Source organism: Schistocerca americana, chromosome 1 (assembly GCF_021461395.2).
Source record: "Schistocerca americana isolate TAMUIC-IGC-003095 chromosome 1, iqSchAmer2.1, whole genome shotgun sequence".
Classification (NCBI taxonomy): Eukaryota; Metazoa; Arthropoda; class Insecta; order Orthoptera; family Acrididae; genus Schistocerca; species Schistocerca americana.
Window position 1 is genome coordinate 1235664491 of NC_060119.1, and position 25380 is coordinate 1235689870.

The 25380-nt window shown below is 43.5% G+C and overlaps 1 protein-coding gene across 1 annotated transcript in view; it reads left to right on the plus strand.

The window, feature by feature from the left end:
• LOC124598405 (Down syndrome cell adhesion molecule-like protein Dscam2) overlaps positions 1-25380 on the plus strand; it is a 701156-nt gene that overhangs the window by 409521 nt on the left and 266255 nt on the right. The window contains exons 10-12 of the mRNA XM_047135998.1: positions 1014-1165; positions 11416-11694; positions 14430-14575. Coding sequence (XP_046991954.1) covers positions 1014-1165; positions 11416-11694; positions 14430-14575 — 577 coding nt within the window. The remainder of the gene's footprint in view (positions 1-1013; positions 1166-11415; positions 11695-14429; positions 14576-25380) is intronic.

A 25380-nucleotide genomic window follows, 5' to 3' on the forward strand; every position in this document is an offset into this window, starting at 1 on the left:
CTGGAACGATTTCAGTCATATTTGGTACACATATTAGTTCCGATCTGGAAACAAATACAGTGGGGTAAGAACCACCAGCTCCTATTAGGGTAGGGGTGAGAGGTGAAGAGTGAAGGGGCAAGGAAAGAAGCAGGGAAGAGTAGGAGATGTACAAAGAAAGGAAATTGGAGGAGACAGACATAGAAGAGAGGAGGAGATAAGGAGGGCGAGGAGAGAGGAGAAGATGAAAAGAGAGATGGGGTGGAGGAGCTGGAGAGGGGATAGGAAGAGATGGACAGAGGAGGAAACAGGAAGTGAACAGATAGGGGAGGAACTGATAGTCAGGAAGAGGGGGAAGGAGCAGATGGATGGAGAGAGGGACAGGATGGGTGAAGGAGGTGTACAGGGAGAGGGAGTTGAGGAAATGGACAGAGAGGGGGAAGGAGGAGATGGACTGATAGAAGATATGAGTAAATACATACTCAGACAATGCCACCAGGTGTTCAGCTAATTGCATTACATTTTAGTCACCAGTGTAACAGTACTGGCTGATAAAAAATAAATAAATATATGATTCAAGAAATAAAAATAATAATATTCTTTTCAGACTTGATGAATGATGCAATATATCAGTTTGTAAAAAAAATATAACAGAAACAATCATAAAGAAGACATAATATGCTTTGGTCATTTATACAAACGGGTGACAACAGATTAACCAAACAGATCTTCAAATACCCCTTGCAGACGAAGTCAAAAATAAAATTCAAGAGGCCAAAAAATATTTACAATGAAACAACTTACGACGAGAAAAACAGCAGACAGAGACTTCTTAGACTAAAGATGTTTCAGATGGGAAAGAAGGAAGAGAAAATAAGTTCAAAATGAAGTGAGGAGATGAAAATGCACAACAGTGAAAAGCATGCAGGAATACTGGAGAGGCAGGAAGATAAAAGAACATGATATGATGGAATCGGAGTGGCGCGTGAAACTCCGAAGGACTAACGAGAGAAAAACTAACATTTTTGTTGCAGATACACAATCGGGCAGTATGTGGATCAGCGAGGCGACGTCGTAAGCCACGTGAACATATCATCCGTGCGGGTCCAAGATGGCGGCCTCTACACGTGCAGTGCTACCAACTCCATGGGCACCGTCTCCCACGAGGCCAGGCTCAATGTTTATGGTCTGTAACCCGCTGTTTGCACTAGCACTGATTTCTTCATTCAATGTGAAAAAGACTTTACTTGTACTTTGTACTTTGTTTTAGCCTATCGGAACTGTCATTTGTAGATTCATTTACAACCAAATTTATGGTGTGTAGTGGAGAGTATTTACGGTACGATTGTCGTTTCCTCGCCTTTCCTGATCCGATCGCGAATGGTGCATGGGAGGGAGGGCTGTCGTTTAGTCTCTGTGAGCTCCGATTTCTCTGATTTACCACATGATTTCACAAACTGTATGTGGGAGGAAGTACGACTACTCTTGGAAAGTACGACCTCAGAATTTCACGAGTAGATCTGTGTGATGCACAACACCTCTCTTGTAGTATCTGCCACTTGAATTTGCCGAGCATCTGCGTCATGCTCTCGCGCATACCAAACACAACTGTAGAAAAACCCACTTCACCTCCCAGAGTCGGCTAGATTCTGTATATTAATTCTGCTCGTTAAGGAACACACACTGACGAGGAATAATTACGAATTGGGCAAACAAGGGTTTTGTGGGAAGTCAACTTCGCGATTCAGTTGCGGTTGAGATTCTCCCAATGAGTCTCAATCTGGTATCTGTTTTTTCTACAAGTTTTATGTGGTCGTCCGCGTTAGGTCGCTGCAGAGGCTACGCGCAGATATTTTATCGTTGTTGTTGTTTACTGTGATTTTTCACCTATAGTGTAATCGAACAGTAATGCAGTGCCATCTATTTATGTGCAGTACGGTACATTCATTTAAACTGAGCATTAGAAGCTATCCTCTGCACTAAGCACCGGCCCTTCAGGTCTTCCTGCATTTGGCTACGATTTTCCGTGCTGCAGCTTTCCCGTACAAAGTGAACCCGAACTCCACAAAGAAAACTTTTTAGTTTTTCTGAGTATTTTTGGAAAAGGGGCCTAGGGTCACTGGTGGCTCGTTAAGTAATAATGTTCACGATTTATTCGGCTTGTTACTCTCAATTGCCTATGTTTCTGTGTAACTACTATCAAGACAGATAAAAACCACATAATAAGCCCTATAGCCGACAGCAATAAATAGATACTTTTACAGTTGAAGTATTTACTGGCCAGCGAACATTAGAATAGCTTAAATCACGGTACCCTTGTGCTCAGGAAAAACTGAAGTCCACAGTAAAACAAAAGAAGTAGAACGAACTTCAGAAATGTTACTGATGTATGGGGAATGCTAGTTAGTACATAAGCAATTGAAATAATGCTTTCTTATTAACAGTATGAGTATGTGTAGCACAGTATAGTAGTACTTTTAAACGATACCTTGTGTAGTAAAGGCAGTCATTGACAAAAAACTGCATAATCATTGATTTCCTTTTACTGTGGTTGAAAATAGTCGCAATGCTACTCAGGCAGAGAAACTCAACCGAGGGCGAGAGCCTGAGAAAAGAAAAAAAAAAAAAAAAAAAAAAAAAAAACACCTTTCCTATGGATGCTTCCGAGTCTTGTTGTAACGTTTCAGGAAACGGCAATGTGAATTGAAGCAACATAATTCTCATAGAGCTTGCAAAGACGAGGCTGCCGAAGTTACTATTCTCGCTTTGTTCCAAAGAATTAAACATGAGCACGCCTCAACCTGAACAGATGATCGTCAATCCTATAAACCAGTTTACATCGCACTCTAACAAGTCACCTGTTCCCCTTATCACATTCGCCGTAGATGACCATCGCTTTTACCTTCTCTTCTTTGGTGTACATTCTACTCACACAAATCTTCAACTTAAGACAGTTGACTGAATTACCAGGGTACATTTCCACTCTCTTGGCTTTTGCTTAGTGACAAACCCAGCGAGTGCAGGAGTTATATTACCCCATGTGCTACACGAGGATACGCAGTACAGGTGAGTCACACTCATTTTCGTGTTTCGTTTGTAAAAACGTTATCTTTACGTTAACGATACTCTGTGATATGTTTCCGAACAGGTCTCGAGGAGAGGAAGTGGATTACAGAATAAAAAATGCAGGATGCTGTTTAAAATGATGTAGGAAGGCGTGTTGTATCCTGGAACGCTTTTCAGTCTTGTAATAGATGTTTTTCCTTATTACATTTTTAAATGATCGCAACCACCTTTTGTATGCTGCTGTCTTTCATGAGATTACAAAACTTACTCTGTAAAAGCAAGATTTTTCCAGGAGAGATAAAATGTTTCAAGGTACAACATGGTCGTGTACCTAGGAACAAATAATCTGCTGAAATTAAATAGCGTTGCAATCGAGAAAATCATTACGTTACTTTATTTAATCGTCTGTTTTCTACATTATTATTTTACAATACAATACGAATGTGGAAAACCGACCGGTTAAAATCGATACTGGTATTTTAGTTCTCAATAACCGGTATTTTTCGGTTTTGTTTGGCCTCGATTATGATAGGTATGTTTTTTTTATTTTTTTGCTAATGACCGGTAAAAAAACTGATATACCAATTAGCCATAGCAGCAGTGCTAAAATTTTTCGTTTTTAAATAAACTTTTTTGAGGAAAAACAAGTAATTTTTATTCGTAAAATTTACATTGCTCTGAAATTTGTGTTATAATAGAAAATGGGAAAAACTTTCCGTGCTTTTTAATAACAATGCCGACAGAAACGAGCAACAAACACAGGGCAGAAGAACTGCTGGTTTAACTATTACGATGCGGCGTGGTCTATTAGATAGTACATGTGTACATGCAGTGTGAAAAACTTGCCCCATCTGGTCTATATATTCGTTTCTCGCTTTCGTCGTCGGACATCAGTTGTATTACAGAATAACACCATCCATACACTGAAAAGTGTCTTACGACGCACGGTATCAATGAAGTACAATGATCCGTTTCCTTTAAAAGGTTAAAAGTGGGAATAGCCACAAAGAACTCGCATCATATGAGGAGAAAACTTAAATATTAACAGTTCATTCATAGCTTGCGATAAAAAAAAGAAAGTAGCTAACCTTCTGCGCCTGTCTACATAATATGTGCTGTAGCTCACGAAAACGGAGAAATTAACACGAAAAACAGTGTTCTTCAACCTCAGTTCTCACCCTTCAGCACTGAGACTATTCGTAATACCCAAACAGATTTTTGAGCCGAGTTCCAAAAGTTAGAATCGGTAGGTGACTACTACTGATTTCTTGTAGTATTCGATCACTTATCACTTTTCGAGAAAATCAGAGAACGGTGGACGCACTAAGTTTATTTTTATGTGCCTATTTAATTTAATATTTTGATAAATGATAATTAATTGAAACCCTCAGCTGCTGTTGATATACCTCGATGGGGACAGCCGGAAATGTGTGCGCCGACCGGGACTCGAACCTGCGATCTGCTGCTTACATGGCAGACGCTCTATCCACCTGGGCCACCGAGGACACAGATGAATAGCGCGACTGCAGGGACTTATCCCTTGCACGCTTCCCGTAACACCCACATTCCCAACTGTCCACAATCTGCATACGTAATGTACCTAATAGATATTTGCCCATCCACTCATTACTCGCGACAACTAAGGTGCCGATTCCCGTAAGAGTTCGGGCAACCTGTGCGCATTCGCACAGACGAAGGCCAATGGCTGGGTAGCCTTTAACTATATATATGTATGAAGACAGTAACTGTTCTCGAAAGGACAGATACCATTAATTTCAATTAATTATCATTCACTCTAGAGAAGCTGCACGGTCACAATAGTATCTGTTCTTTCGAGAACAGTTACTATCTTCATATATAACATTTTTATTCTATGTATCCTGTAACTGAGGTAATCAACATTTTTCAATCTTTGTTGGATTTCTACATTTATTACAGGAAATAACAGGAAATGTCAGATTAAACTGGAGTTGAAAAAAATTGATATAATCGAAAACCGATTGTTTCAGCGATAACCGCCATCCCTAGCAACAATCAGATTGTGAGACAAAATTAAGGACAAGTACTATCAAAAGGCAATTATAACTTAAAGGTTTTTAAAAATAGAAGCTATTGGACTCTTACACAAAATTTACGTTTTCAAGACAGATAAAACTGTTAAGACATTGAAGTAACTCAATTCATTGGCAAATATGACCTGTTTCAATTCAGAAGACCTTTTTCCATTTAAGGTACAAGGTGGTGCTCGGCCGACGAAATATGACGTTCACGTTCACTTAGTTTTTAAAATATAAAGAATTTTACTTGCCAAAAATTTTCCTCGAAACAGCTTTAATATATCGTACAGCACTTAAATGTGTAGAACCCAAAATATTTACAAATGTTGCACAAAACACATAATGTCTCACGACAACAAAAGATTAGAAAATTGCGGGAACTGCTCATGGCGGACTCTCGAGCGATTTTGAAATGTGTCACTAGATTGTAGCACCAACCAAGACCTACCCTGTGCTTCGAGGTACAGTATCCTCAAGGTACAACACTGTACCCTACTACTGTTCATACCTTCGTAGCGAGTAAAGTTAGAGAAGCGGCAATCATAGTAGTTAATGTCTCCATGATACATTCTTCTGTTTGCTTCTAGACAAAATGTCATTTAGTTTCGATAAAACAAATGGAATATCATGTATGCTGGATGAACTAGAGCTCCATCGGCATACTTTTAGAGTTTGTTCACGGATACTTTCTTAGTATTTTGGTATGGGGGACCCACGGTCTCCGGCTCGTGACGGAGCTATTGTGTTTCGTTTGGATACTTGCTTTGTATTTGTATTGCACAGAAAGTAATGTACAACGGTGCACATGTCGACGGTATGCGCTGTTTGTCTTGTTTCAGGCTGTAAACAGTAGTAACGCCCTCCATACCTCGTTGCCCTTAAGTCTGCATTCAGCGCTGCCCGATCCTGCCTAGGGTTTTGTTTTCCGGTAGTGTTAGCTGCGCGTAAACAGTGGCACACATCTTTACGACGTGTAGGAGTACCGCTGAAGAGTTGACCGATATGCACCTTGTAGTGGCGTGGCAAGACAACCAAGCCACTCGGAGGTAGCCGAAAGGCACGCGTTTAGCTCACGCAGATTGGCGTGAGGTCTGGAACAAGGTAAAGTAATTATCCTATAAAGAAAAGAACGTAGTTCTTGGAATACTTAACTTTAATCCACAATTGGAGAACATCTCTCGTTACTGTACAAGCTTCACAATGTTAATTATCAAATGCTATGGCGCCTTTCTGGGTCGTAGCAAATGACGTAGCTGAAGGCTATGCTAACTATCGTCTCGGCAAATGAGAGCGTAATTGTCAATGAACCTTTCCTAGCAAAGTCGGCTGTACAACTGGGGCGAGTGCTAGTAAGTCTCTCTAGACCTGCCGTGTGGTGGCGCTCGGTCTGCAATCACTGACAGTGGCGACACGCGGGTCCGACGTATACTAACGGACCGCGGCCGATTTAAAGGCTACCACCTAGCAAGTGTGGTGTCTGGCGGTGACACCACACACCTCACTTATGGGTTCACTGAATGCAGTGGGAGACGGTTCAAATGATTCAAAAGGCTCTGAGCACTATGGGACTTAACGTCTGAGGCCATCAATCCCCTAGAACTTAGAAACTTAAACCTATCTAACCTAAGGACATCACACACATCCATGCTCGAGGCAAGATTCGAACCTGCGACCATAGCGGCGCAAAGCTGGGCGGCCCCTATAGCGTCACCAACCACATCAGCTGTACAAAGTCACGTACGTTTTCGCGATTTTTCACCGTTGTGAAGATGTTTTCTCAGAAACAAATGTAACAGACTGAGTAAGTCATCACTACGTTATTACTCTGTAACGAGCCGACAGACACCGTGGGTCCCTTACACAAAAATAACCAGAAAGTATCCGTGAAGAACATCCGAAAGTTTGTCGGTGGAGTTCTGGTTCAACCCGTATAATATAATTTGTATGAGTAAGGAAAGTAAATATCTCTTTTATGGCATAGTACAGTCTTTAAGTAAGATCGTTGTCGGGTTAATCAGTAAAAAATGTGGTATAAGACATTTCGGAGTTCATGCCGCGTCAACTGGCTTTATATATCCCATAGACGGCTTCTGATTGGTCGGTAAATACGTAATGTTGTCGCAGATGGTGTCAACGTCTGCGCTGGTGGCGCCACCGCCGCCGCCGTAGCATAAACATTGTAACGAATATCTCCGGCTCCTCTCTGCGTCCAGGGCTCGTTCCCATGCACCGCTAAGATTATATCCGCTGTCACAGTTGAAGGATTTCTCACACATTCTTATTTCTACAGCCTCTTTAACTAAAGGGTCCCAGTATTTAGGACCCTGCAACAGATCTTTCCTACCGTCAAACAGTTTGCTTGCCACTTGTTTGTGAGGCCGTGCTCAGCAACTGCTGTTTTCTCCACGTCTCGGTTCTTAATATGTCGTTGATGTCTTGCGCAGCGTCGGTAACGGTGCGGATGAACTGATCAGGGTAATTTCTTCCGCAATGACAAGGGATCCTGAGGCGGAGACTTAACAGGGCGTAGCTTCTCCTTTATCTTCTTATGAGATCGAAAAATATATCTGATACCTCGTTTTCCCAGGACTGAGCCTACTTTGCTGGAGATAGCGTGGCAGAAAGGAAGGACGGCAGTCGGGGGTTCACCTCGCCAATGTTCAACATTTTCACGTATCCTTTTCTTGGAGAACGCAGAATTCATATCAGGTGACCCACAGTCGTTTTTTAGGAACACATACTTTATATAATTAATTTCGGGATCCAAATGGTCCTCGTCAGAAACGGTTTTTTCTCTGTGTACTAGTGTATTTAAGGCTGCTACCTTCTGGACTGGATGGTGAAAACTCTGGGTGCTAAGATATAAGTCAGTGTGCGTCGGCTTGTTCTACACTGAGTTTCGTTGTACCACAACATCTAAAAGTTCACCAGGGCAACAGTTCTCACGGTCAGTTGCTCCTGGCGAAGACGGTGAAAAGTAATGGTAAAAAGCTGGAAGTTTTACAGTGAATTGACGCAGCAAGAAGTCCAAGAGGGTTTTGTACAAAAGTGCCGTCGCGGAAGACTTCGTTCTCAATAAAAAATATATTTGGCGACAAACTAAAACATATACATACACCAAATAAGAAAAAAATAAAAATGCAACTATAATTAATAATACGTCCAGTCGCTGAAGCGCCAATAATTGCTTGGCATCTCCTAGGCATGCTTGAAACTAAATTCTCCGCGGGTTCATGTGGAAGAGACCTTCAAACGGGTCGAATTTGCCTTGACAGCTGTTTCAAAGTGAATTTTGCCTGCGCTTGACATAATGTAAAGTATGGTGTTCACGAGATGAGTTTTTTCCGCTTTTGGAGTCACTTTACCGATTTTGCCTGCGCTTGACATAATGTTAAGAATGGTTTTCACGAAAAGATTTTTTTCCGCTTTTGGAGTCACTTGGCCGGTTGAGCCACGCTCTTCAAAATCATCCACTTTTTTAACCAGTTTATATCGTGTTTGGCAACGACCTTGCCGCAGTGTGTACACCGGTTCCCGTCAGATCATCGAAGTTAAGCGCTGTCGGGCGTGGCCCGCACTTGGATGGGTGACAATCCGGGCCGCCATGCGCTGTTTCCATTTTTCGGGGTGCACTGAGTCTCGTGATGCCAATTGAGGAGCTACTCGACCGAATAGTAGCGGCTCCGGTCAAAGAAAACCCTCATATCGACCGGGAGAGCGGTGTGCTGACCACACGCCCCTCCTATCCGCAGCTGAGGATGACACGGCAGTCGGATGGTCCCGATGGGCCACTTGTGGCCTGAAGACGGAGTGCTTTCATATCGTGTTACCCACTTTTGTACAAATGACTTTGAGTTCTCCACATATTTAGACGCCGCGGTATGACTCACCTTCGGACATCCGGAGTCGCTACAGAAAAACACAGCCTGAAAACGCGACGCGTAAGCTGCACTCATGTCTCTTCTTGCGTATCTCAGTCAAGAATTCAAAGTAAACTAATGCTTCATGGACATTGCGTGAAGGATAAAGGCTCCATCTAATGGGCTGTGGAAGAATTAAGGCGATATTATACAGGGTGTACATAAAGTCGGGGAACACATTCAGTTATGTATTGCACAAGAACCAAACAGCGTACAGATATGTCATTTTGAAGAGAAACCATGAAAGTTTTTTTTTTAATGTATACCGCCACAGCGTAGTTTGGTAATTTGCCGAAAGTCAGCGCTAGTCGCAAACATGGCGATGTATCGGCCGTGCTAGAGAAGGGGACAGCTGTTCCACGTAGTTGGCCTCGCCGATCACCAAATCTCACTCCGTGTGACATTTTTCTGAGGGGACACATTAAAGATCAGATGTATGTACCGCCTCTACCACGTGATGTCGCTGTGCTCCGGGAGAGAATACAGGAAGCGACAGCCACAATCGACGATGCCATACTAGGACGGGTATGGCAAGAATTCTATTACCGTATTGACGTCTGCCGATTCACTCATGGTTCGCATTTCGAATGTTTGTAAAAAAAGTTCCAGAGTTTGTCTTCAAAATGTAATACGTATGACATCTGTACAATATTTAGTTATTATCCAATAAATAATTGAAAGTGTTCCCGAACTTTATGTCCACCCTGTATTTTAACGTCTGTGTGCAGAGGCGATCACGCTCTTAGTTAACAGACTGTGTCAATAAATCAAATAATTTTTAGTACTTTGTATGAGGGTCACTCCAAAAGAAAAGCACACTATTTTTGTAAAAATACAGTTTTCATTCTGCATGTGTGAAAGTTTTACAGTGTGTAGACACATCCTTCCTACTTGTTTTCAAACTTAAGTTCAACCTGTTCCCGTGAGTGGCGCCGTCACAGTGTGCCTTCAAGATGGCTGCTACACTTGACGTTCGTCAGAAGAAACGTGCGGTCATAGAATTCCTCCGTTCGTCAGAAGCAACGTGCGGTCATAGAATTCCTGTGCTGTGAAAACGAGACAGTGGGAAACATCCACAAGAGGTTCAAAAAGGTGTATGGAGATGCTGCTGTCGATCGCAGTACAGTTAGTCAGTGGGCAAGCAGGTTACGTGATGAAAGCGGCCACGGCAATATTGAGGATTGTCCTCGCAGCGGCAGGCCTCGTACTGCACACACTCCAGACAATGTGCAGAGAGTTAAGAGAGTTAACGAATTGGTGACTGCTGACACACGCATCACAGTGAACGAATTGTCACGCTGCGGTGGGATAGGGGAAGGAAGTGTTTGCAGAAAACTGAAAGTGTTGGCGTTAAAAAAGGTTTGTGCCAGATGGGTTCCCAGGATGTTGACAGTGGCTCACAAAGAAACAAGAAAAACGGTATGCAGCGAACGTTTGGAGCAGTACGAGAATGGAGGAGATGAATTTCTTGGAAGAACTGTGACAGATGATGAAACATGCCTCCATCAGTTTTCACCAGAGATGAAGAGGCAATCGGTGAAGTGGCATCATGCAAATTCAGCCAAGAAAAAAAATTCAAAACCACACCTTCTGTTGGGAAATTTATGGCTACAGTGTTTTTCGATTCCGAAGGTGTCTTGCTTGTGGACATCATGCCAAGTGGAACCACCATAAATTCTGACGCATATGCGGCGACACTGAAGAAACTTCAAGCTCGACTGAGTCGTGTTCGACCACATCGGAAAAAGCAGGATGTTTTGCTGTTGCACGACAATGCACGGCCACATGTCAGTCAAAAAACCATGGAAGCGATCACAAAACTCGGATGGACAACACTGAAACACCCGCCTTACAGTCCTGACCTGGCTCCATGTGACTGTCATCTCTTTGGGAAACTGAAAGACTCTCTTTGTGGAACAAGGTTTGAAGATGATGACTCCCTTGTGCACACTGCCAAACAGTGGCTCCAACAGGTTGGTCCAGAATTTTACCGTGCTGGTATACAGGCGCTGGTTCCAAGATGGCGTAAGACAGTTGAGAGGGGTGAAAATTATGTGGAGAAATGAAAATATTGTTCCTAAATGATGTATCTACACACTGTAATACTTTCAAACATGTAGAATAAAAGATGGATTTAAAACAAAAAAAAGTTGTGTGCATTTCTTTTGTAGTGACCCTCGTATAAATACACTGTCTCAAAAGCCGTTGTATTTCACAGTACGTTTTCTTATTTTTGCCATAGATTCAGTTATAAGAATGCACTGACGATGGTGAAGCCTTTCTGGAATACGTTTCGATCCAAATGAAAACATTTTTTGCAACACGGTAGTCCCACAGCTGGTAGGTGAGCGGCAGTGTTGAGCTGACGTCACGTGCGCCTGACTACCCGGCAGGCCCGCCGTACGTGCGCCAGCTGCCGCAGGCGGTGCGCGCCGTGGCCGGCGGGGCGGCGCTGCTGCGCTGCCCGTACGCCGGCTACCCCGTGGCCGAGGTCTCGTGGGAGCGCCGGGGAACCCCCGTGTCGGCCGGCCTGCGCCACGAGCTGCGCGACGGTGGCGCCGCGCTGCGGATCCTGCGCGTCGACCCGGCGGCCGACGCGGGTGCCTACGTCTGCAAGGTGCGGGGCGCCGCGGGCAAGCTCGTCCGCGGGGAGCTGCTGCTGGCCGTCACGCGTGAGTAACACTGCCCCCGAAACACTGGACGGCGCGTCCAAACATCCCACAGTGCGTTTCAAATGGCGGTTATTTTTTCACTGAATTTGGGTTTTAGATTAGATTAGATTTACTTTCATTCCAATTGATCCGTAGTGAGGTGGTCTCCAGGATTTAGAACATGTGAGAAAAACAACAATACATGACAAATATTTACGACTCAAACAAATAAGCTAATGTACCATTCCACAGGTCCCAAGTGGCATGGTCGTCATTTTTAATGAACGCTGTATGAAACAATCATTTTACAAATACTAATGCACTGAATCTAAAATAAAAAAGTTTTTCATTTATTTATAAGGTAATAAATGTGTAATACAACTACTAAATACTTATTTACAATGAACACATTACTGCTACTAAATACGTATTTACAATGAACACATTACTGCATTGAACTGGTTCAGAAGTTAGGTTGTACTTACAGACACACACGCACACACACACACACACACACACACACACACACACACACACACACACACACACTTATTTACAATGAACACATTACTGCACTGAAACTGTGCAGAAGTTATATTGTGCTTAGATATACACACACAAATATTTACAACTCAAACAAATAAGCTAATGTACCATTCCACAGGTCCCACGTGGCATGCTCGTCATTTTTTTAATGAACGCTGTATGAAAGAATCATTTTACAAATACTAATGCACTGAATTTAAAATAAAAAAGTTTTTTATTTATTTATAAGGTAATAAATGTGTAATACAACTACTAAATAATTATTTACAATGAACACATTGCTGCACTGAACTGGTTCAGAAGTTAGATTTTACTTACACACACACACACACACACACACAAACACACACACACACACACACACACTTATTTACAATGAACACATTACTGCACTGAAATTGTGCAGAAGTTATATTGTGCTTATATATACACACAGAAATATTTACGACTCAAACAAAGAAGCTAATGTACTATTCCACAGGTCCCACGTGGCATGGTCGTCATTTTCTAATGAACGCTGTATGAAAGAATCATTTTACAAATATTAATACAATGAATTTAAAATAATTTTTTTTATTTATTTATAAGGTAATAAATGTGTAATACAACTACTAAATACTTATTTACAATGAACACATTACCGCACTGAACTGGTTCAGTAGTTAGATTGTACTTACACACACACACACACACACACACACACACACACACACACACTTATTTACAATGAACACATTACTGCACTGAAATTGTGCAGAAGTTATATTGTGCTTATATATACACACACACAAATCAGTCGGTTCTACTGAGAAATTCATCAATGGAGTAGAAGGAGTTGGCCACCAATAAATCCTTTAGGCTTCTCTTAAACTGAATTTCATTGTTTGTTAAACTTGTTATGACTGCTGGCAAGTTATTGAAAATGTGTGTTCCTGAATAATGCACACCTTTATGACCAAGTGACTTTAAATCCTTGTCAAGATTAGTCTTATTTCTAGTACTGATTCCATGAATTGAGCTGTTGGTTTGATAAAGTGATATATTTTTAATGACAAATTTCATTAAGGAATAAATATATTGGAAAGTAGTAGTTAGTATCCCTAGTTCCCTAAACAGGCTTCTGCAGGATGTTCTTGAGTTCACACCACATATAACTCGTACTGCACGTTTTTGTGCCCGGAAAACTTTAGCTTGGCTTGATGAATTGCCCCAAAAAATAATCACATATGACATTGTGGAATGAAAGTAAGCATAGTATGCCAGCTTTTTCATTTTTATATCCCCTATGTCTGACACAATTCGCATTGCAAATGGAGATTTGTTAAGGCGCTTCAGCAGTTCTGTGGTGTGCTCCTTCCAGTTGAATTTATTATCAAGCTGTAATCCCAAGAATTTAACACTGTCCACTTCTTCTAGCTGCTTGTCATCGTATGTTAGGCATATACTCGTGGGACACCCCTTACAAGTTCTGAACTGCATGTAGTGTGTTTTTTCAAAGTTTAGTGACAGAGAATCGGCTAGGAACCAGTGATTAACGTCCACAAATATTTTATTAACTCACCTTTCTAAGACTACACTTGATTTTCTATTTACTGCAATGTTTGTATCATCGGCAAACAAAACGAACTTGGCTTCTGGTAATGTTACTGATGAAAGGTCATTGATATACACAAGAAAAAGTAAGGGCCCTAAAATGGAACCTTGTGGGACCCCATATGTAATTAGTTCCCAGTTGGATGATGCCTGATAGCTTGATACATGTCTCTTTCCTAATAACACCCTTTGTTTCCTGCCAGAGATATAAGATTTGAACCATTTTGCAGCATTTCCTGTTACACTATAATATTTTAATTTACTTAGAAGGATATTGTGATTTACACAGTCAAATGCCTTTCACAGATCACAAAATATACCAGTTGCCTGCAGTTTTTTGTTTAATGAATTAAGCACATTACCCAAATTCACCATCATAGTCATCATCATCCACTTTGCAAGTTAGGCTTATCAAGTTATCAGAGACTTTAGATTACTTTAACTGTTGTTGGACCTAACATCTTCACCTTGAAAATCCAAATGGTAGAACTACAAGGACATCTTAGCGGAATATGTCCCAAGGGAAAAAGCTTAGACAAACGGTTCATATGTAACCTTGGACAGCACTCGTAAGTGGTGCCAGCTGCCTTTATTTGTCTAATGCCTTCTTCTTGCAGGTCCGCCTGTGGTTGCGCCATTCATCTTCCCAACCGATCTGCAGGAAGGGGCAAGAGCCCAGGTCAGCTGTGCCGTGTCTTCAGGTGATCTGCCCATAAGGTTCTCCTGGCTCAAGGACAACGCACCAATTCCAAAATCTCTGCAGGTACTCTCATTAAATGCAGCACGCTTGTCATTGGAGTGTGTATTTTAATCACTACATTGTTCTTCACTATATTATTGCATTTCATTCATCTCCAGAAAAGAAATTATTGAGTTCAATGACCTTTCCCCTCCTCAAAAAAGTGTTCGAACCTTGTGGCTTTATTTTATTGATGTTTAAATAAAGGACTCTGCAAACTGCAGGCACTTCACATTAATTTAATACTTAACTCTCTCTCTCTCTCTCTCTCTCTCTCTCTCTCTGTGTGTGTGTGTGTGTGTGTGTGTGTGTGTGTGTGTGTGTGTGTGTGTGTGTTTGAAAGAGAAAGAGAGAGATGTTGAACATAGTTAAGCAAAAACCATTATCTGGAAGGAAAAAGAAGTTGCTTGAGACAACCATGGACATGGTCATGACGTTGCTGTGTTTTTCTTTAAGAAAGTGTATACAACTGTGGAACTTATTTGTCCACATGATAGCTAGAATTGCAACTGTGATACATGCAACATGTGAATAACTAAGTACTCCTAAGCAATGCATTCGTGAGCCTGTTTCTGACCGTCTTCTTCCGTGTACGAAACGTGTAGCTGTACAGTGGGGCATTAAGTAAGAATTCTGCAAGCATGAAAAATAACATTATTCAAACAATGCCTCAGAGAATAGTACGACATGCAAACAGAAGTCACCCACTGCAAGATACAATATGAATTCTGTAACTTTCACGCATATGGAATGCATTGTACTGTGCCTGCAACTTGCCCTTGAGCAGGAGACTATTTACAATAACTTGAATATATGTCTGTTGTTCAGCTAATTCTTCTATTGCAACCATACTTTTCCGTTTAATTACTGCTCCTTGCACTGTGCTCTGATGCTGAACTTACACTCTGCTCGAATAATACCTACAACAAACCAACTTTAGGTTACAATATCTCCAGATGTAATTAACATTTTACAATGCAACAAACGGCACTGATTACGTATTTGTTTATATGTTCAGATGTGCTAACAAAACTAACGTGATTCCATTTTAAAAAACGTGTTTGTGTTAAAAAACATAATTCCGTGCATTTTTGTATGGTTTGTATTAAACAATTACACTAGCCCCTCTCCTCACGTTCGGTCTGTGGAATCGGTTCGTCAGTATTTGATGTGGTTTACGAAATATATCCAGCGGTAACGTTAGGTGACTCACCATATATATATATATATATATATATATATATATATATATATATATATATATGTAGGCTGGTCAGAAAATGTGTGAAATGCTTGTAGGGATGTTACAGGGCAGGTTGTACTGAGACATAAACGCTAAGAAAAAAATTCGCTACGTTGCCCCGTTTCCGAGTTATTTAGCATAGAATTTAGCCAATAGGGGCGTCGCGCGCTCACATTCAAGCGGCCTGCCAGGGGCAGTGTTGCCCAACGAGTGAGTGCTTTGTCTCGTTAACTGAACCTTGAATTTACGCGCGCGACGATCTGATTGGCTAACTTCATGCTAAATTACCCGGAAACGGCGCAACGTATCGAATGTTTTTCGTAACATTCATATCTCAGTACAACCTGCCCTGCAACATCCCTACAAGCGTTTCAGACATTTTCTGACCACACTGTATATATGTACACACATACTGTAAACTTACAGTATATACTGCAGTGATCATTGCTCGAAAGCCAGTACTGACACTGTGAGGCAGCAATTTGGGCCACATACATACCGATTGGTAACCCATGTAAATTCTTATATTATGAGCCCCCAAAAGACTAGCTTGTAGAAAGGGTGCGATAACTTGCTCGCCAGTTGACATTTACTCATTTACTGATCATTAAGAGTCGGCACCGTTCGGTGCACTTTGTATCAGTAGTTATCTGTTTCCAATTGCGGCCACCCGCAGTGGCCTGAAAGTTGTGACACTGTAATTGCGTGACTGTAGAAACCAGATGATGTCTGTGTGCGCAAATGATTAATAACTTGCACTTACAATTAAATGCATTATGTCATATGAGACACGATCACATTTGTTTACTAAATATTTTGAATACCTTTTCTCTTGTACTCATTGCGCCGTATTACAATAGCCTTAATTTAAGTTCATATTTCCTGCTACAAATATGTACTGCGTTCGTAGACGACCATCTGCACATGTGTCTTCACAAATCTGTGTTGCTTCCGTATATGCATCTGAAGAGGTTGTTAGGAACTAAGCGTGACTCGGAAGAATGGAAGTCTAAACACTCCGTGGAAGAGGGTGGATTTATTTTCTTAAAGAAACCGGAAATCCTGTATGCACACATGAGTTGTGAGCAATCTAAGACAAACAGGAAAGCATTTCCCCTATCACCCCCTCACCACGCAAAGTACCCAGCTACGCCCCTTAGCAGGGCTGACACTCTCAGATGGGGGTGTAGAAACGAACTAAAAATTTTATTTATTGTAAGTGCCTTTTATTTAGAACACAATTACATGTAATTTTTTGCAGCAGAAGTGGTTGATGCACCACATTTTTCTGAAGCTCTCATGTGTTTCAGCAAGCCTTTTTTCCCTTTTGCTTATTTATGAAACTCCGTGCAAGTCATTAGTTAATCTGGCACTGTAAGATTTCGTTTCACAGTCCGTTGCAGCAGTCGATTTCTTTCACCAGTCCATTGGGCCGACGCCAGCGAAAATACTATTTCCACAGTGGCGTTGTGTGCGGGAATAGAAAACAAATACTCGCATAATTTTAGGAGATGGTATTTGCGTTCAGGATTTTCGGTTTCCTTAAGAAAGTAAATCTTCCTTTCTGCGACGGAGTGTTTAGACTTCCATTCCTCCGAGTCATGCTTGGTTTCTAAAAAGCTTTTCAGATACATATATTCTTGAAAATAACTGTCACCTGAAATATTCACACCATTTTTAGACAGATATATTATAGTTTTTTAATCATCATCCAATCTGGAGTTTCAGATAGCGTCATCCAATCAAATACTTGATATTTATTAAAATAAATAGCCAATTTCTAAGTAATCAAATGCTGTGGTATAGAAAGCCATTGTCTCTTCCTCAAATTTTAAAATCAAATAAATTAATCCTTGGTTAGGGCTCTCATTCGTTAATTTTTGAGTGTTGATTACTATATTTTTCATTTCAGTTATCGAGACTTTATTCTTCTCTATATATTTTTTCAAACAGTTATTTCAATTATCGAAACTTTATTCTTCCCTACACTTTTTTATATATTTTTTCAAACGAAGCCAAGATTGACTGCAGGAACATGAAGTAAATTTCACTGACTGAACCACTGAAAAAAATCTGAAATTATTTTAGGCTTCCTGTCTTCCGCGTCAAAAACTTATTTTAATGGAATCCAAAGCTTAAGGATTTTCTGAACTGCGGGGCATTAACGACAGCCATCTTCTTTTTCAGCGAAATAGGAGAGTCTGATGACTGATATCAACGTATAACCAGAATTCCTTCAGCTTCTCTGCCCTTTACCGTCTATATTGAAAAATACTTAAATATTTTGATGACGATGATTTCAAAAAATGGCTCTGAGCACTATGGGACTTAAATTCTGAGGTCATCAGTCCCCTAGAACTTAGAACTAGTTAAACCTAACTAACCTAAGGACATCACACACATCCATACCTGAGGCAGGATTCGAACCTGTGACCGTCGCGGTCGAGCGGTTCCAGACTGCAGCGCCGGCCGGCACGATGATTTCAATGCAGACACTTAAGACTCCAGCAGCGCTTGATTAGTGTTGTGGAGAAAATAGGCAGGGCATCCAACTTCTTCTACATTGCTTTCTAGTGCTTCTTTTATTTGCCGCGAGGGATTAGCCGAGCGGTCTAGGGCGCTGCAGTCATGGGCTGAGCGGCTGGTCCCGGCGGAGGTTCGAGTCCTCCCTCGGGCATGGGTGTGTGTCTGTTTGTCCTTAGGATAATTTAGGTTAAGTAGTGTGTAAGCTTAGGAACTGATGACCTTAGCAGTTAAGTCCCATAAGATTTCACACACATTTTTTTGCTTCTTTTATTTGGTGAAACACATTCGCTGGCCGCGTCGATGCAGCACTCCGAAGTTGGTATTCATACTGTCTCCACAAAAAGCGATTACTTTAGCTACTGGAATTTGCATTTGTCTTAAGGTGTCTAGAGAAAGCTTTGCAACTGACTAAGATGTTTCGTTATTCAGCGATCAAACTTCAACAGCGTCTGTTGGATTCTGTCGGTTTCAGTAAGGTATTGAACAATTAAAGGAAACATGGTTTCAGCCTTGGGGTTCGATGTGTCGGTGGCTACGCCGTAAAATAAAACGTCTTGCAATTGTTTTATGCATTCGGACACACGTTTGGTGCGGGAATATTTTTATCAATCGCTGTAGCTTTGGTCCTGGCTGCAGACTGCTTTTCAGCGACTTCGGAGTCAGTATACATTGCAGCATTTAGTTTTACGGTACAGTCAAGAGAACTGTTTCCCAACAACTTTAGAAGCTGTTGTTAGTTCTGCAGCAGCAACGAGCTACACTCCTGGAAATTGAAATAAGAACACCGTGAATTCATTGTCCCAGGAAGGGAAAACTTTATTGACACATTCCTGGGGTCAGATACATCACATGATCACACTGACAGAACCACAGGCACATAGACACAGGCAACAGAGCATGCACAATGTCGGCACTAGTACAGTGTATATCCACCTTTCGCAGCAATGCAGGCTGCTATTCTCCCATGGAGACTATCGTAGAGATGCTGGATGTAGTCCTGTGGTACGGCTTGCCATGCCATTTCCACCTGGCGCCTCAGTTGGACCAGCGTTCGTGCTGGACGTGCAGACCGCGTGAGACGACGCTTCATCCAGTCCCAAACATGCTCAATGGGGGACAGATCCGGAGATCTTGCTGGCCAGGGTAGTTGACTTACACCTTCTAGAGCACGTTGGGTGGCACGGGATACATGCGGACGTGCATTGTCCTGTTGTAACAGCAAGTTCCCTTGCCGGTCTAGGAATGGTAGAACGATGGGTTCGATGACAGTTTGGATGTACCGTGCACTATTCAGTGTCCCCTCGACGATCACCAGTGGTGTACGGCCAGTGTAGGAGATCGCTCCCCACACCATGATGCCGGGTGTTGGCCCTGTGTGCCTCGGTCGTATGCAGCCCTGATTGTGGCGCTCACCTGCACGGCGCCAAACACGCATACGACCATCATTGGCACCAAGGCAGAAGCGACTCTCATCGCTGAAGACGACACGTCTCCATTCGTACCTCCATTCACGCCTGTCGCGACACCACTGGAGGCGGGCTGCACGATGTTGGGGCGTGAGCGGAAGACGGCCTAACGGTGTGCGGGACCGTAGCCCAGCTTCATGGAGACAGTTGCGAATGGTCCTCGCCGATACCCCAGGAGCAACAGTGTCCCTAATTTGCTGGGAAGTGGCGGTGCGGTCCCCTACGGCACTGCGTAGGATCCTACGGTCTTGGCGTGCATCCGTGCGTTGCTGCGGTTCGGTCCCAGGTCGACGGGCACGTGCACCTTCCGCCGACCACTGGCGACAACATCGATGTACTGTGGAGACCTCACGCCCCACGTGTTGAGCAATTCGGCGGTACGTCCACCCGGCCTCCCGCATGCCCACTATACGCCCTCGCTCAAAGTCCGTCAACTGCACATACGGTTCACGTCCACGCTGTCGCGGCATGCTACCAGTGTTAAAGACTGCGATGGAGCTCCGTATGCCACGGCAAACTGGCTGACACTGACGGCGGCGGTGCACAAATGCTGCGCAGCTAGCGCCATTCGACGGCCAACACCGCGGTTCCTGGTGTGTCCGCTGTGCCGTTCGTGTGATCATTGCTTGTACAGCCCTCTCGCAGTGTCCGGAGCAAGTATGGTGGGTCTGACACACCGGTGTCAATGTGTTCTTTTTTCCATTTCCAGGAGTGTATTTTTCCTGGGTATCTTCTTTAATCATGGATCCAGAAATAGGCTTTGATGTCGATGCTACCGTGAATCTATTTGTATGATTCTTCGTAGAAATCTGATGCCTCACATCTGCCTTACCTCCGTAAGTTACTGAGAACAGATGAGCCGGCCGAAGTGGCCGCGCGGTTCTAGGCGCTGCAGTCTGGAACCGCGAAACCACTACGGTCGCAGGTTCGAATCCTGCCTCGGGCATGGATGTGTGTGATGTCCTTAGGTTAGTTAGGTTTAACTAATTCTAAGTTCTAGGGGACTAATGACTTCAGAAGTTGAGTCCCATAGTGCTCAGAGCCATTTGAACCAAGAACAGATGAAACAGCTACAAATCTCACACAACGCTTTCTCATGCGTACGTCCTTTCTCGACAAGAGGTCACTCATTTGTGTAATCGTCCGAAAAGTGACACTTTCTCTTTCCATCCTTAGGCATTTTTGTAGGCTATGATAAATTTATTAGACGGTAAACAGTTGACAATAAGACTTTGGAGATCGAAGTACGCGTCACTATACACTTCACTCCCCCTGTACCCGCCGTAAACACTTCAAACATTACTAACTTGCAGTCGTTGTTCGTATTATGTTTAGAAAGAATCGTCTTATCAGATCGCTATTCTAATGGGAACTCCCGGCAGAGCGGTTCTAGGCGCTTCAGTCTGGAACCGCGCGACCGCTACGGTGGCAGGTTCGAATCCTGCCTCGGGCATGGGCGTGTGTGATGCCCTTAGGTTGGTTAGGTTTAAGTACACTCCTGGAAATGGAAAAAAGAACACATTGACACCGGTGTGTCAGACCCACCATACTTGCTCCGGACACCGCGAGAGGGCTGTACAAGCAATGATCACACGCACGGCACAGCGGACACACCAGGAACCGCGGTGTTGGCCGTCGAATGGCGCTAGCTGCGCAGCATTTGTGCACCGTCGCCGTCAGTGTCAGCCAGTTTGCCGTGGCATACTGAGCTCCATCGCTGTCTTTAACACTGGTAGCATGCCGCGACAGCGTAGACGTGAACCGTATGTGCAGTTGACGGACTTTGAGAGAGGGCATATAGTGGGCATGCGGGAGGCCGGGTGTACGTACCGCCGAATTGCTCAACACGTGGGGCGTGAGGTCTCCACAGTACATCGATGTTGTCGCCAGTGGTCGGCGGAAGGTGCACGTGCCCGTCGACCTGGGACCGGACCGCAGCGACGCACGGATGCACGCCAAGACCGTAGGATCCTACGCAGTGCCGTAGGGGACCGCACCGCCACTTCCCAGCAAATTAGGGACACTGTTGCTCCTGGGGTATCGGCGAGGACCATTCGCAACCGTCTCCATGAAGCTGGGCTACGGTCCCGCACACCGTTAGGCCGTCTTCCGCTCACGCCCCAACATCGTGCAGCCCGCCTCCAGTGGTGTCGCGACAGGCGTGAATGGAGGGACGAATGGAGACGTGTCGTCTTCAGCGATGAGAGTCGCTTCTGCCTTGGTGCCAATGATGGTCGTATGCGTGTTTGGCGCCGTGCAGGTGAGCGCCACAATCAGGACTGCATACGACCGAGGCACACAGGGCCAACACCCGGCATCATGGTGTGGGGAGCGATCTCCTACACTGGCCGTACACCACTGGTGATCGTCGAGGGGACACTGAATAGTGCACGGTACATCCAAACCGTCATCGAACCCATCGTTCTACCGTTCCTAGACCGGCAAGGGAACTTGCTGTTCCAACAGGACAATGCACGTCCGCATGTATCCCGTGCCACCCAACGTGCTCTAGAAGGTGTAAGTCAACTATCCTGGCCAGCAAGATCTCCGGATCTGTCCCCCATTGAGCATGTTTGGGACTGGATGAAGCGTCGTCTCACGCGGTCTGCACGTCCAGCACGAACGCTGGTCCAACTGAGGCGCCAGGTGGAAATGGCATGGCAAGCCGTTCCACAGGACTACATCCAGCATCTCTACGATCGTCTCCATGGGAGAATAGCAGCCTGCATTGCTGCGAAAGGTGGATATACACTGTACTAGTGCCGACATTGTGCATGCTCTGTTGCCTGTGTCTATGTGCCTGTGGTTCTGTCAGTGTGATCATGTGATGTATCTGACCCCAGGAATGTGTCAATAAAGTTTCCCCTTCCTGGGACAATGAATTCACGGTGTTCTTATTTCAATTTCCAGGAGTGTAGTTCTAAGTTCTAGGGGATTGATGACCTCAGATGTTAAGTCCCATAGTGCTCAGAGACATTTGAACCATCTAACGGGTACTGTCCGATTCTTCCGTGTGGCACCACATAAATGGTTCCAGTCCCGTATTGCTGGAGAAGCCTCGTATTTTCTCGAATGATGGCGCTACATCTGGAAGGTGCTTCCATAGCCGATACAGGATACGCAACATACAACGCCATCTGTGAGATGACCTTGCTAACTTAAACTTTTTAACATAAATAAAACTGACTTAGGCTGAGTTTACATGTTGCGCTACATTCATTGCGTAGCTGCTGACGATAATCAGCACACCGGTCTGACAACAGCTAGATTTAAAGGGGTGTACTCACAAAACTTGAGTGTTGGCGTGCGCCATTTTGACTACAGATTTTATTTTGTTCACAGCAGTCGAGTGTTGGCACTGACTAGAATATTCGTTATGACAGCATGAGCCAACGTCGATGGTCTCTACAGACAGTATTTCACAGAATGACTGTCATCACCTTTACAAATGCGGAAATCAATTTTTAATCAACGAAAAGAGATAATACTGTGTGACTGTCTAATTGACTCCAGTTCTAATTGACTCCAGTCCACTTTATCCTTGTGAAAATAAAGTTCCCCTGTCGTGTGTAGTCTCACACTACTGGCCGTAAAAATTACTACACCAAGAAGAAATGCAGATGATAAACGGCTATTCATTGGACAAATAAATTATACTAGAACTGACATGTGATTACATTTTCACGCAATTTAGGTGCATAGATCCTGAGAAATCAGTACCCAGAACAACCACTTCTGGCCGTAATAACGGCCTTGATACGCCTGGTCATTAAATCATACAGAGCTTGGATGGCGTGTACAGGTACAGCTGCCCATGCAGGTTCAACACGATACCACAGTGCATCAAGAGTAGTGACTGGCGTTTTGTGACGAGCCAGTTGCTCGGCCACCATTGACCAGACGTTTTCATTTGGTGAGAGATCTGGAGAATGTGCTGGCCAGGACAGCAGTCGAACATTTTCTGTATCCAGAAAAGCCTGTAAAGGACCTGCAACATGCGGTCGTGCATTATCCTGCTGAAATGTAGGGTTTCGCAGGAATCTAATGAAGGGTAGAGACACAACACATCTGAAATGTAACGTCCACTGTTCAAAGTGCCGTCAATGCGAACGAGAGGTGACCGAGACGTGTAACAAATGGCACCCCATACCATCACGTCGATTGATACGCCAGTATGGCGATGAGGAATACACGCTTCCAATGTGCGTTCACCGCGATGTCACCAAATACGGATGCGACCATCATGATGCTGTAAACAGAACCTGTATTCATCCGAAAAAAATGACGTTTTGCCATTCGTGCACCCAGTTTCGTCGTTAAGTACACCATCGCAGGCGCTCCTGTCTGTGATACAGCGTCAAGGGTAACCGCAGCCATGGTCTCCGAGCTGATGGTCCATGCTGCTGCAAACGTCGTCGAACTGTTCGTGCACATGGTTGTCTTGCAAACATCCCCATCTGTTGACTCAGGGATCGAGACGTGGCTGCACGATCCGTTACAGCCATGCGGATAAGATGACTGTCATCTCGACTGCTAGTGATACGAGGCCGTTGCGATCCAGTACGGCGTTTCGTATTACCCTCCTGAACCCACCGATTCCATATTCTGCTCACAGTCATTGGATCTCGAAGAACGCGAGCAGCAATGTCGCGATACGATAAACCGCAATCGCAATACGCTACAGTCCGACCTTTATCAAAGTCGCAAACGCGATGGTACGCATTTCTCCTCCTTACGCGAGGCATCACAACAACGTTTCACCAGGCAACGCCGGTCAACTGCTGTTTGTGTATGAGAAATCGGTTGGAAATTTTCCTCATGTCAGCACGTTGTAGGTGTCGCCACCGGCGGCAGCCTTATGTGAATGCTCTGAAAAGCTAATCATTTGCATATCACAGCATCTTCTTCCTGTCGGTTAAATTTCGCGTCTGTAGCACGTCATGTTCGTGGTGTAGCAATTTTAATGGCCAGTAGTGTATAATGTCCATGTCGCTTGACAGGTTCATATGGAGGGTGCAGAAGTGGAAGGGACTCATTAGTATTTTGATCATTCCGAGTCACTATCAAAATCGAGTCACGGATCAGTGTGTTTTGTCTGTGTAGTTGATTTCAGAGATTTTTTTGCAAGATCAGGCGGTTGTATCGTTAAAAATCATTTTACCTTATTCAAAAGGTTACATAAATTTATTCCAGTGCCTCTAATATCAAACTTTCATAATATCAAAAAGTCTATGGGCCTCATTTCCAATACATGTCATGTGCCAAGGGCTATTTAAAAAAAGTTGCATATTTCTTCTGGAACCGGGATTTTTATTCATTTTAATTGTAAAGCAAACTTAAGTACAAAAATAAAAGTGTCAATTAATGTGGCTTGTGAGGTATTTTTTGACTACCTTGTCTATATTTGTATCGTTTGGACTGCATGCAGTTCTCATTGAGTCTTTTAAACGACTGGGCAACCGACTACGAGAATTATTTTTCAAGCTGTTCATACTTGAAAACGAAGCTTCACAAAGGTAAGCTGAAGGGAATAGTGCTAAAAAATAGTCAGTGTATAGTCTCGTAATTATTATAGTTTCTAGGCATGCATATCT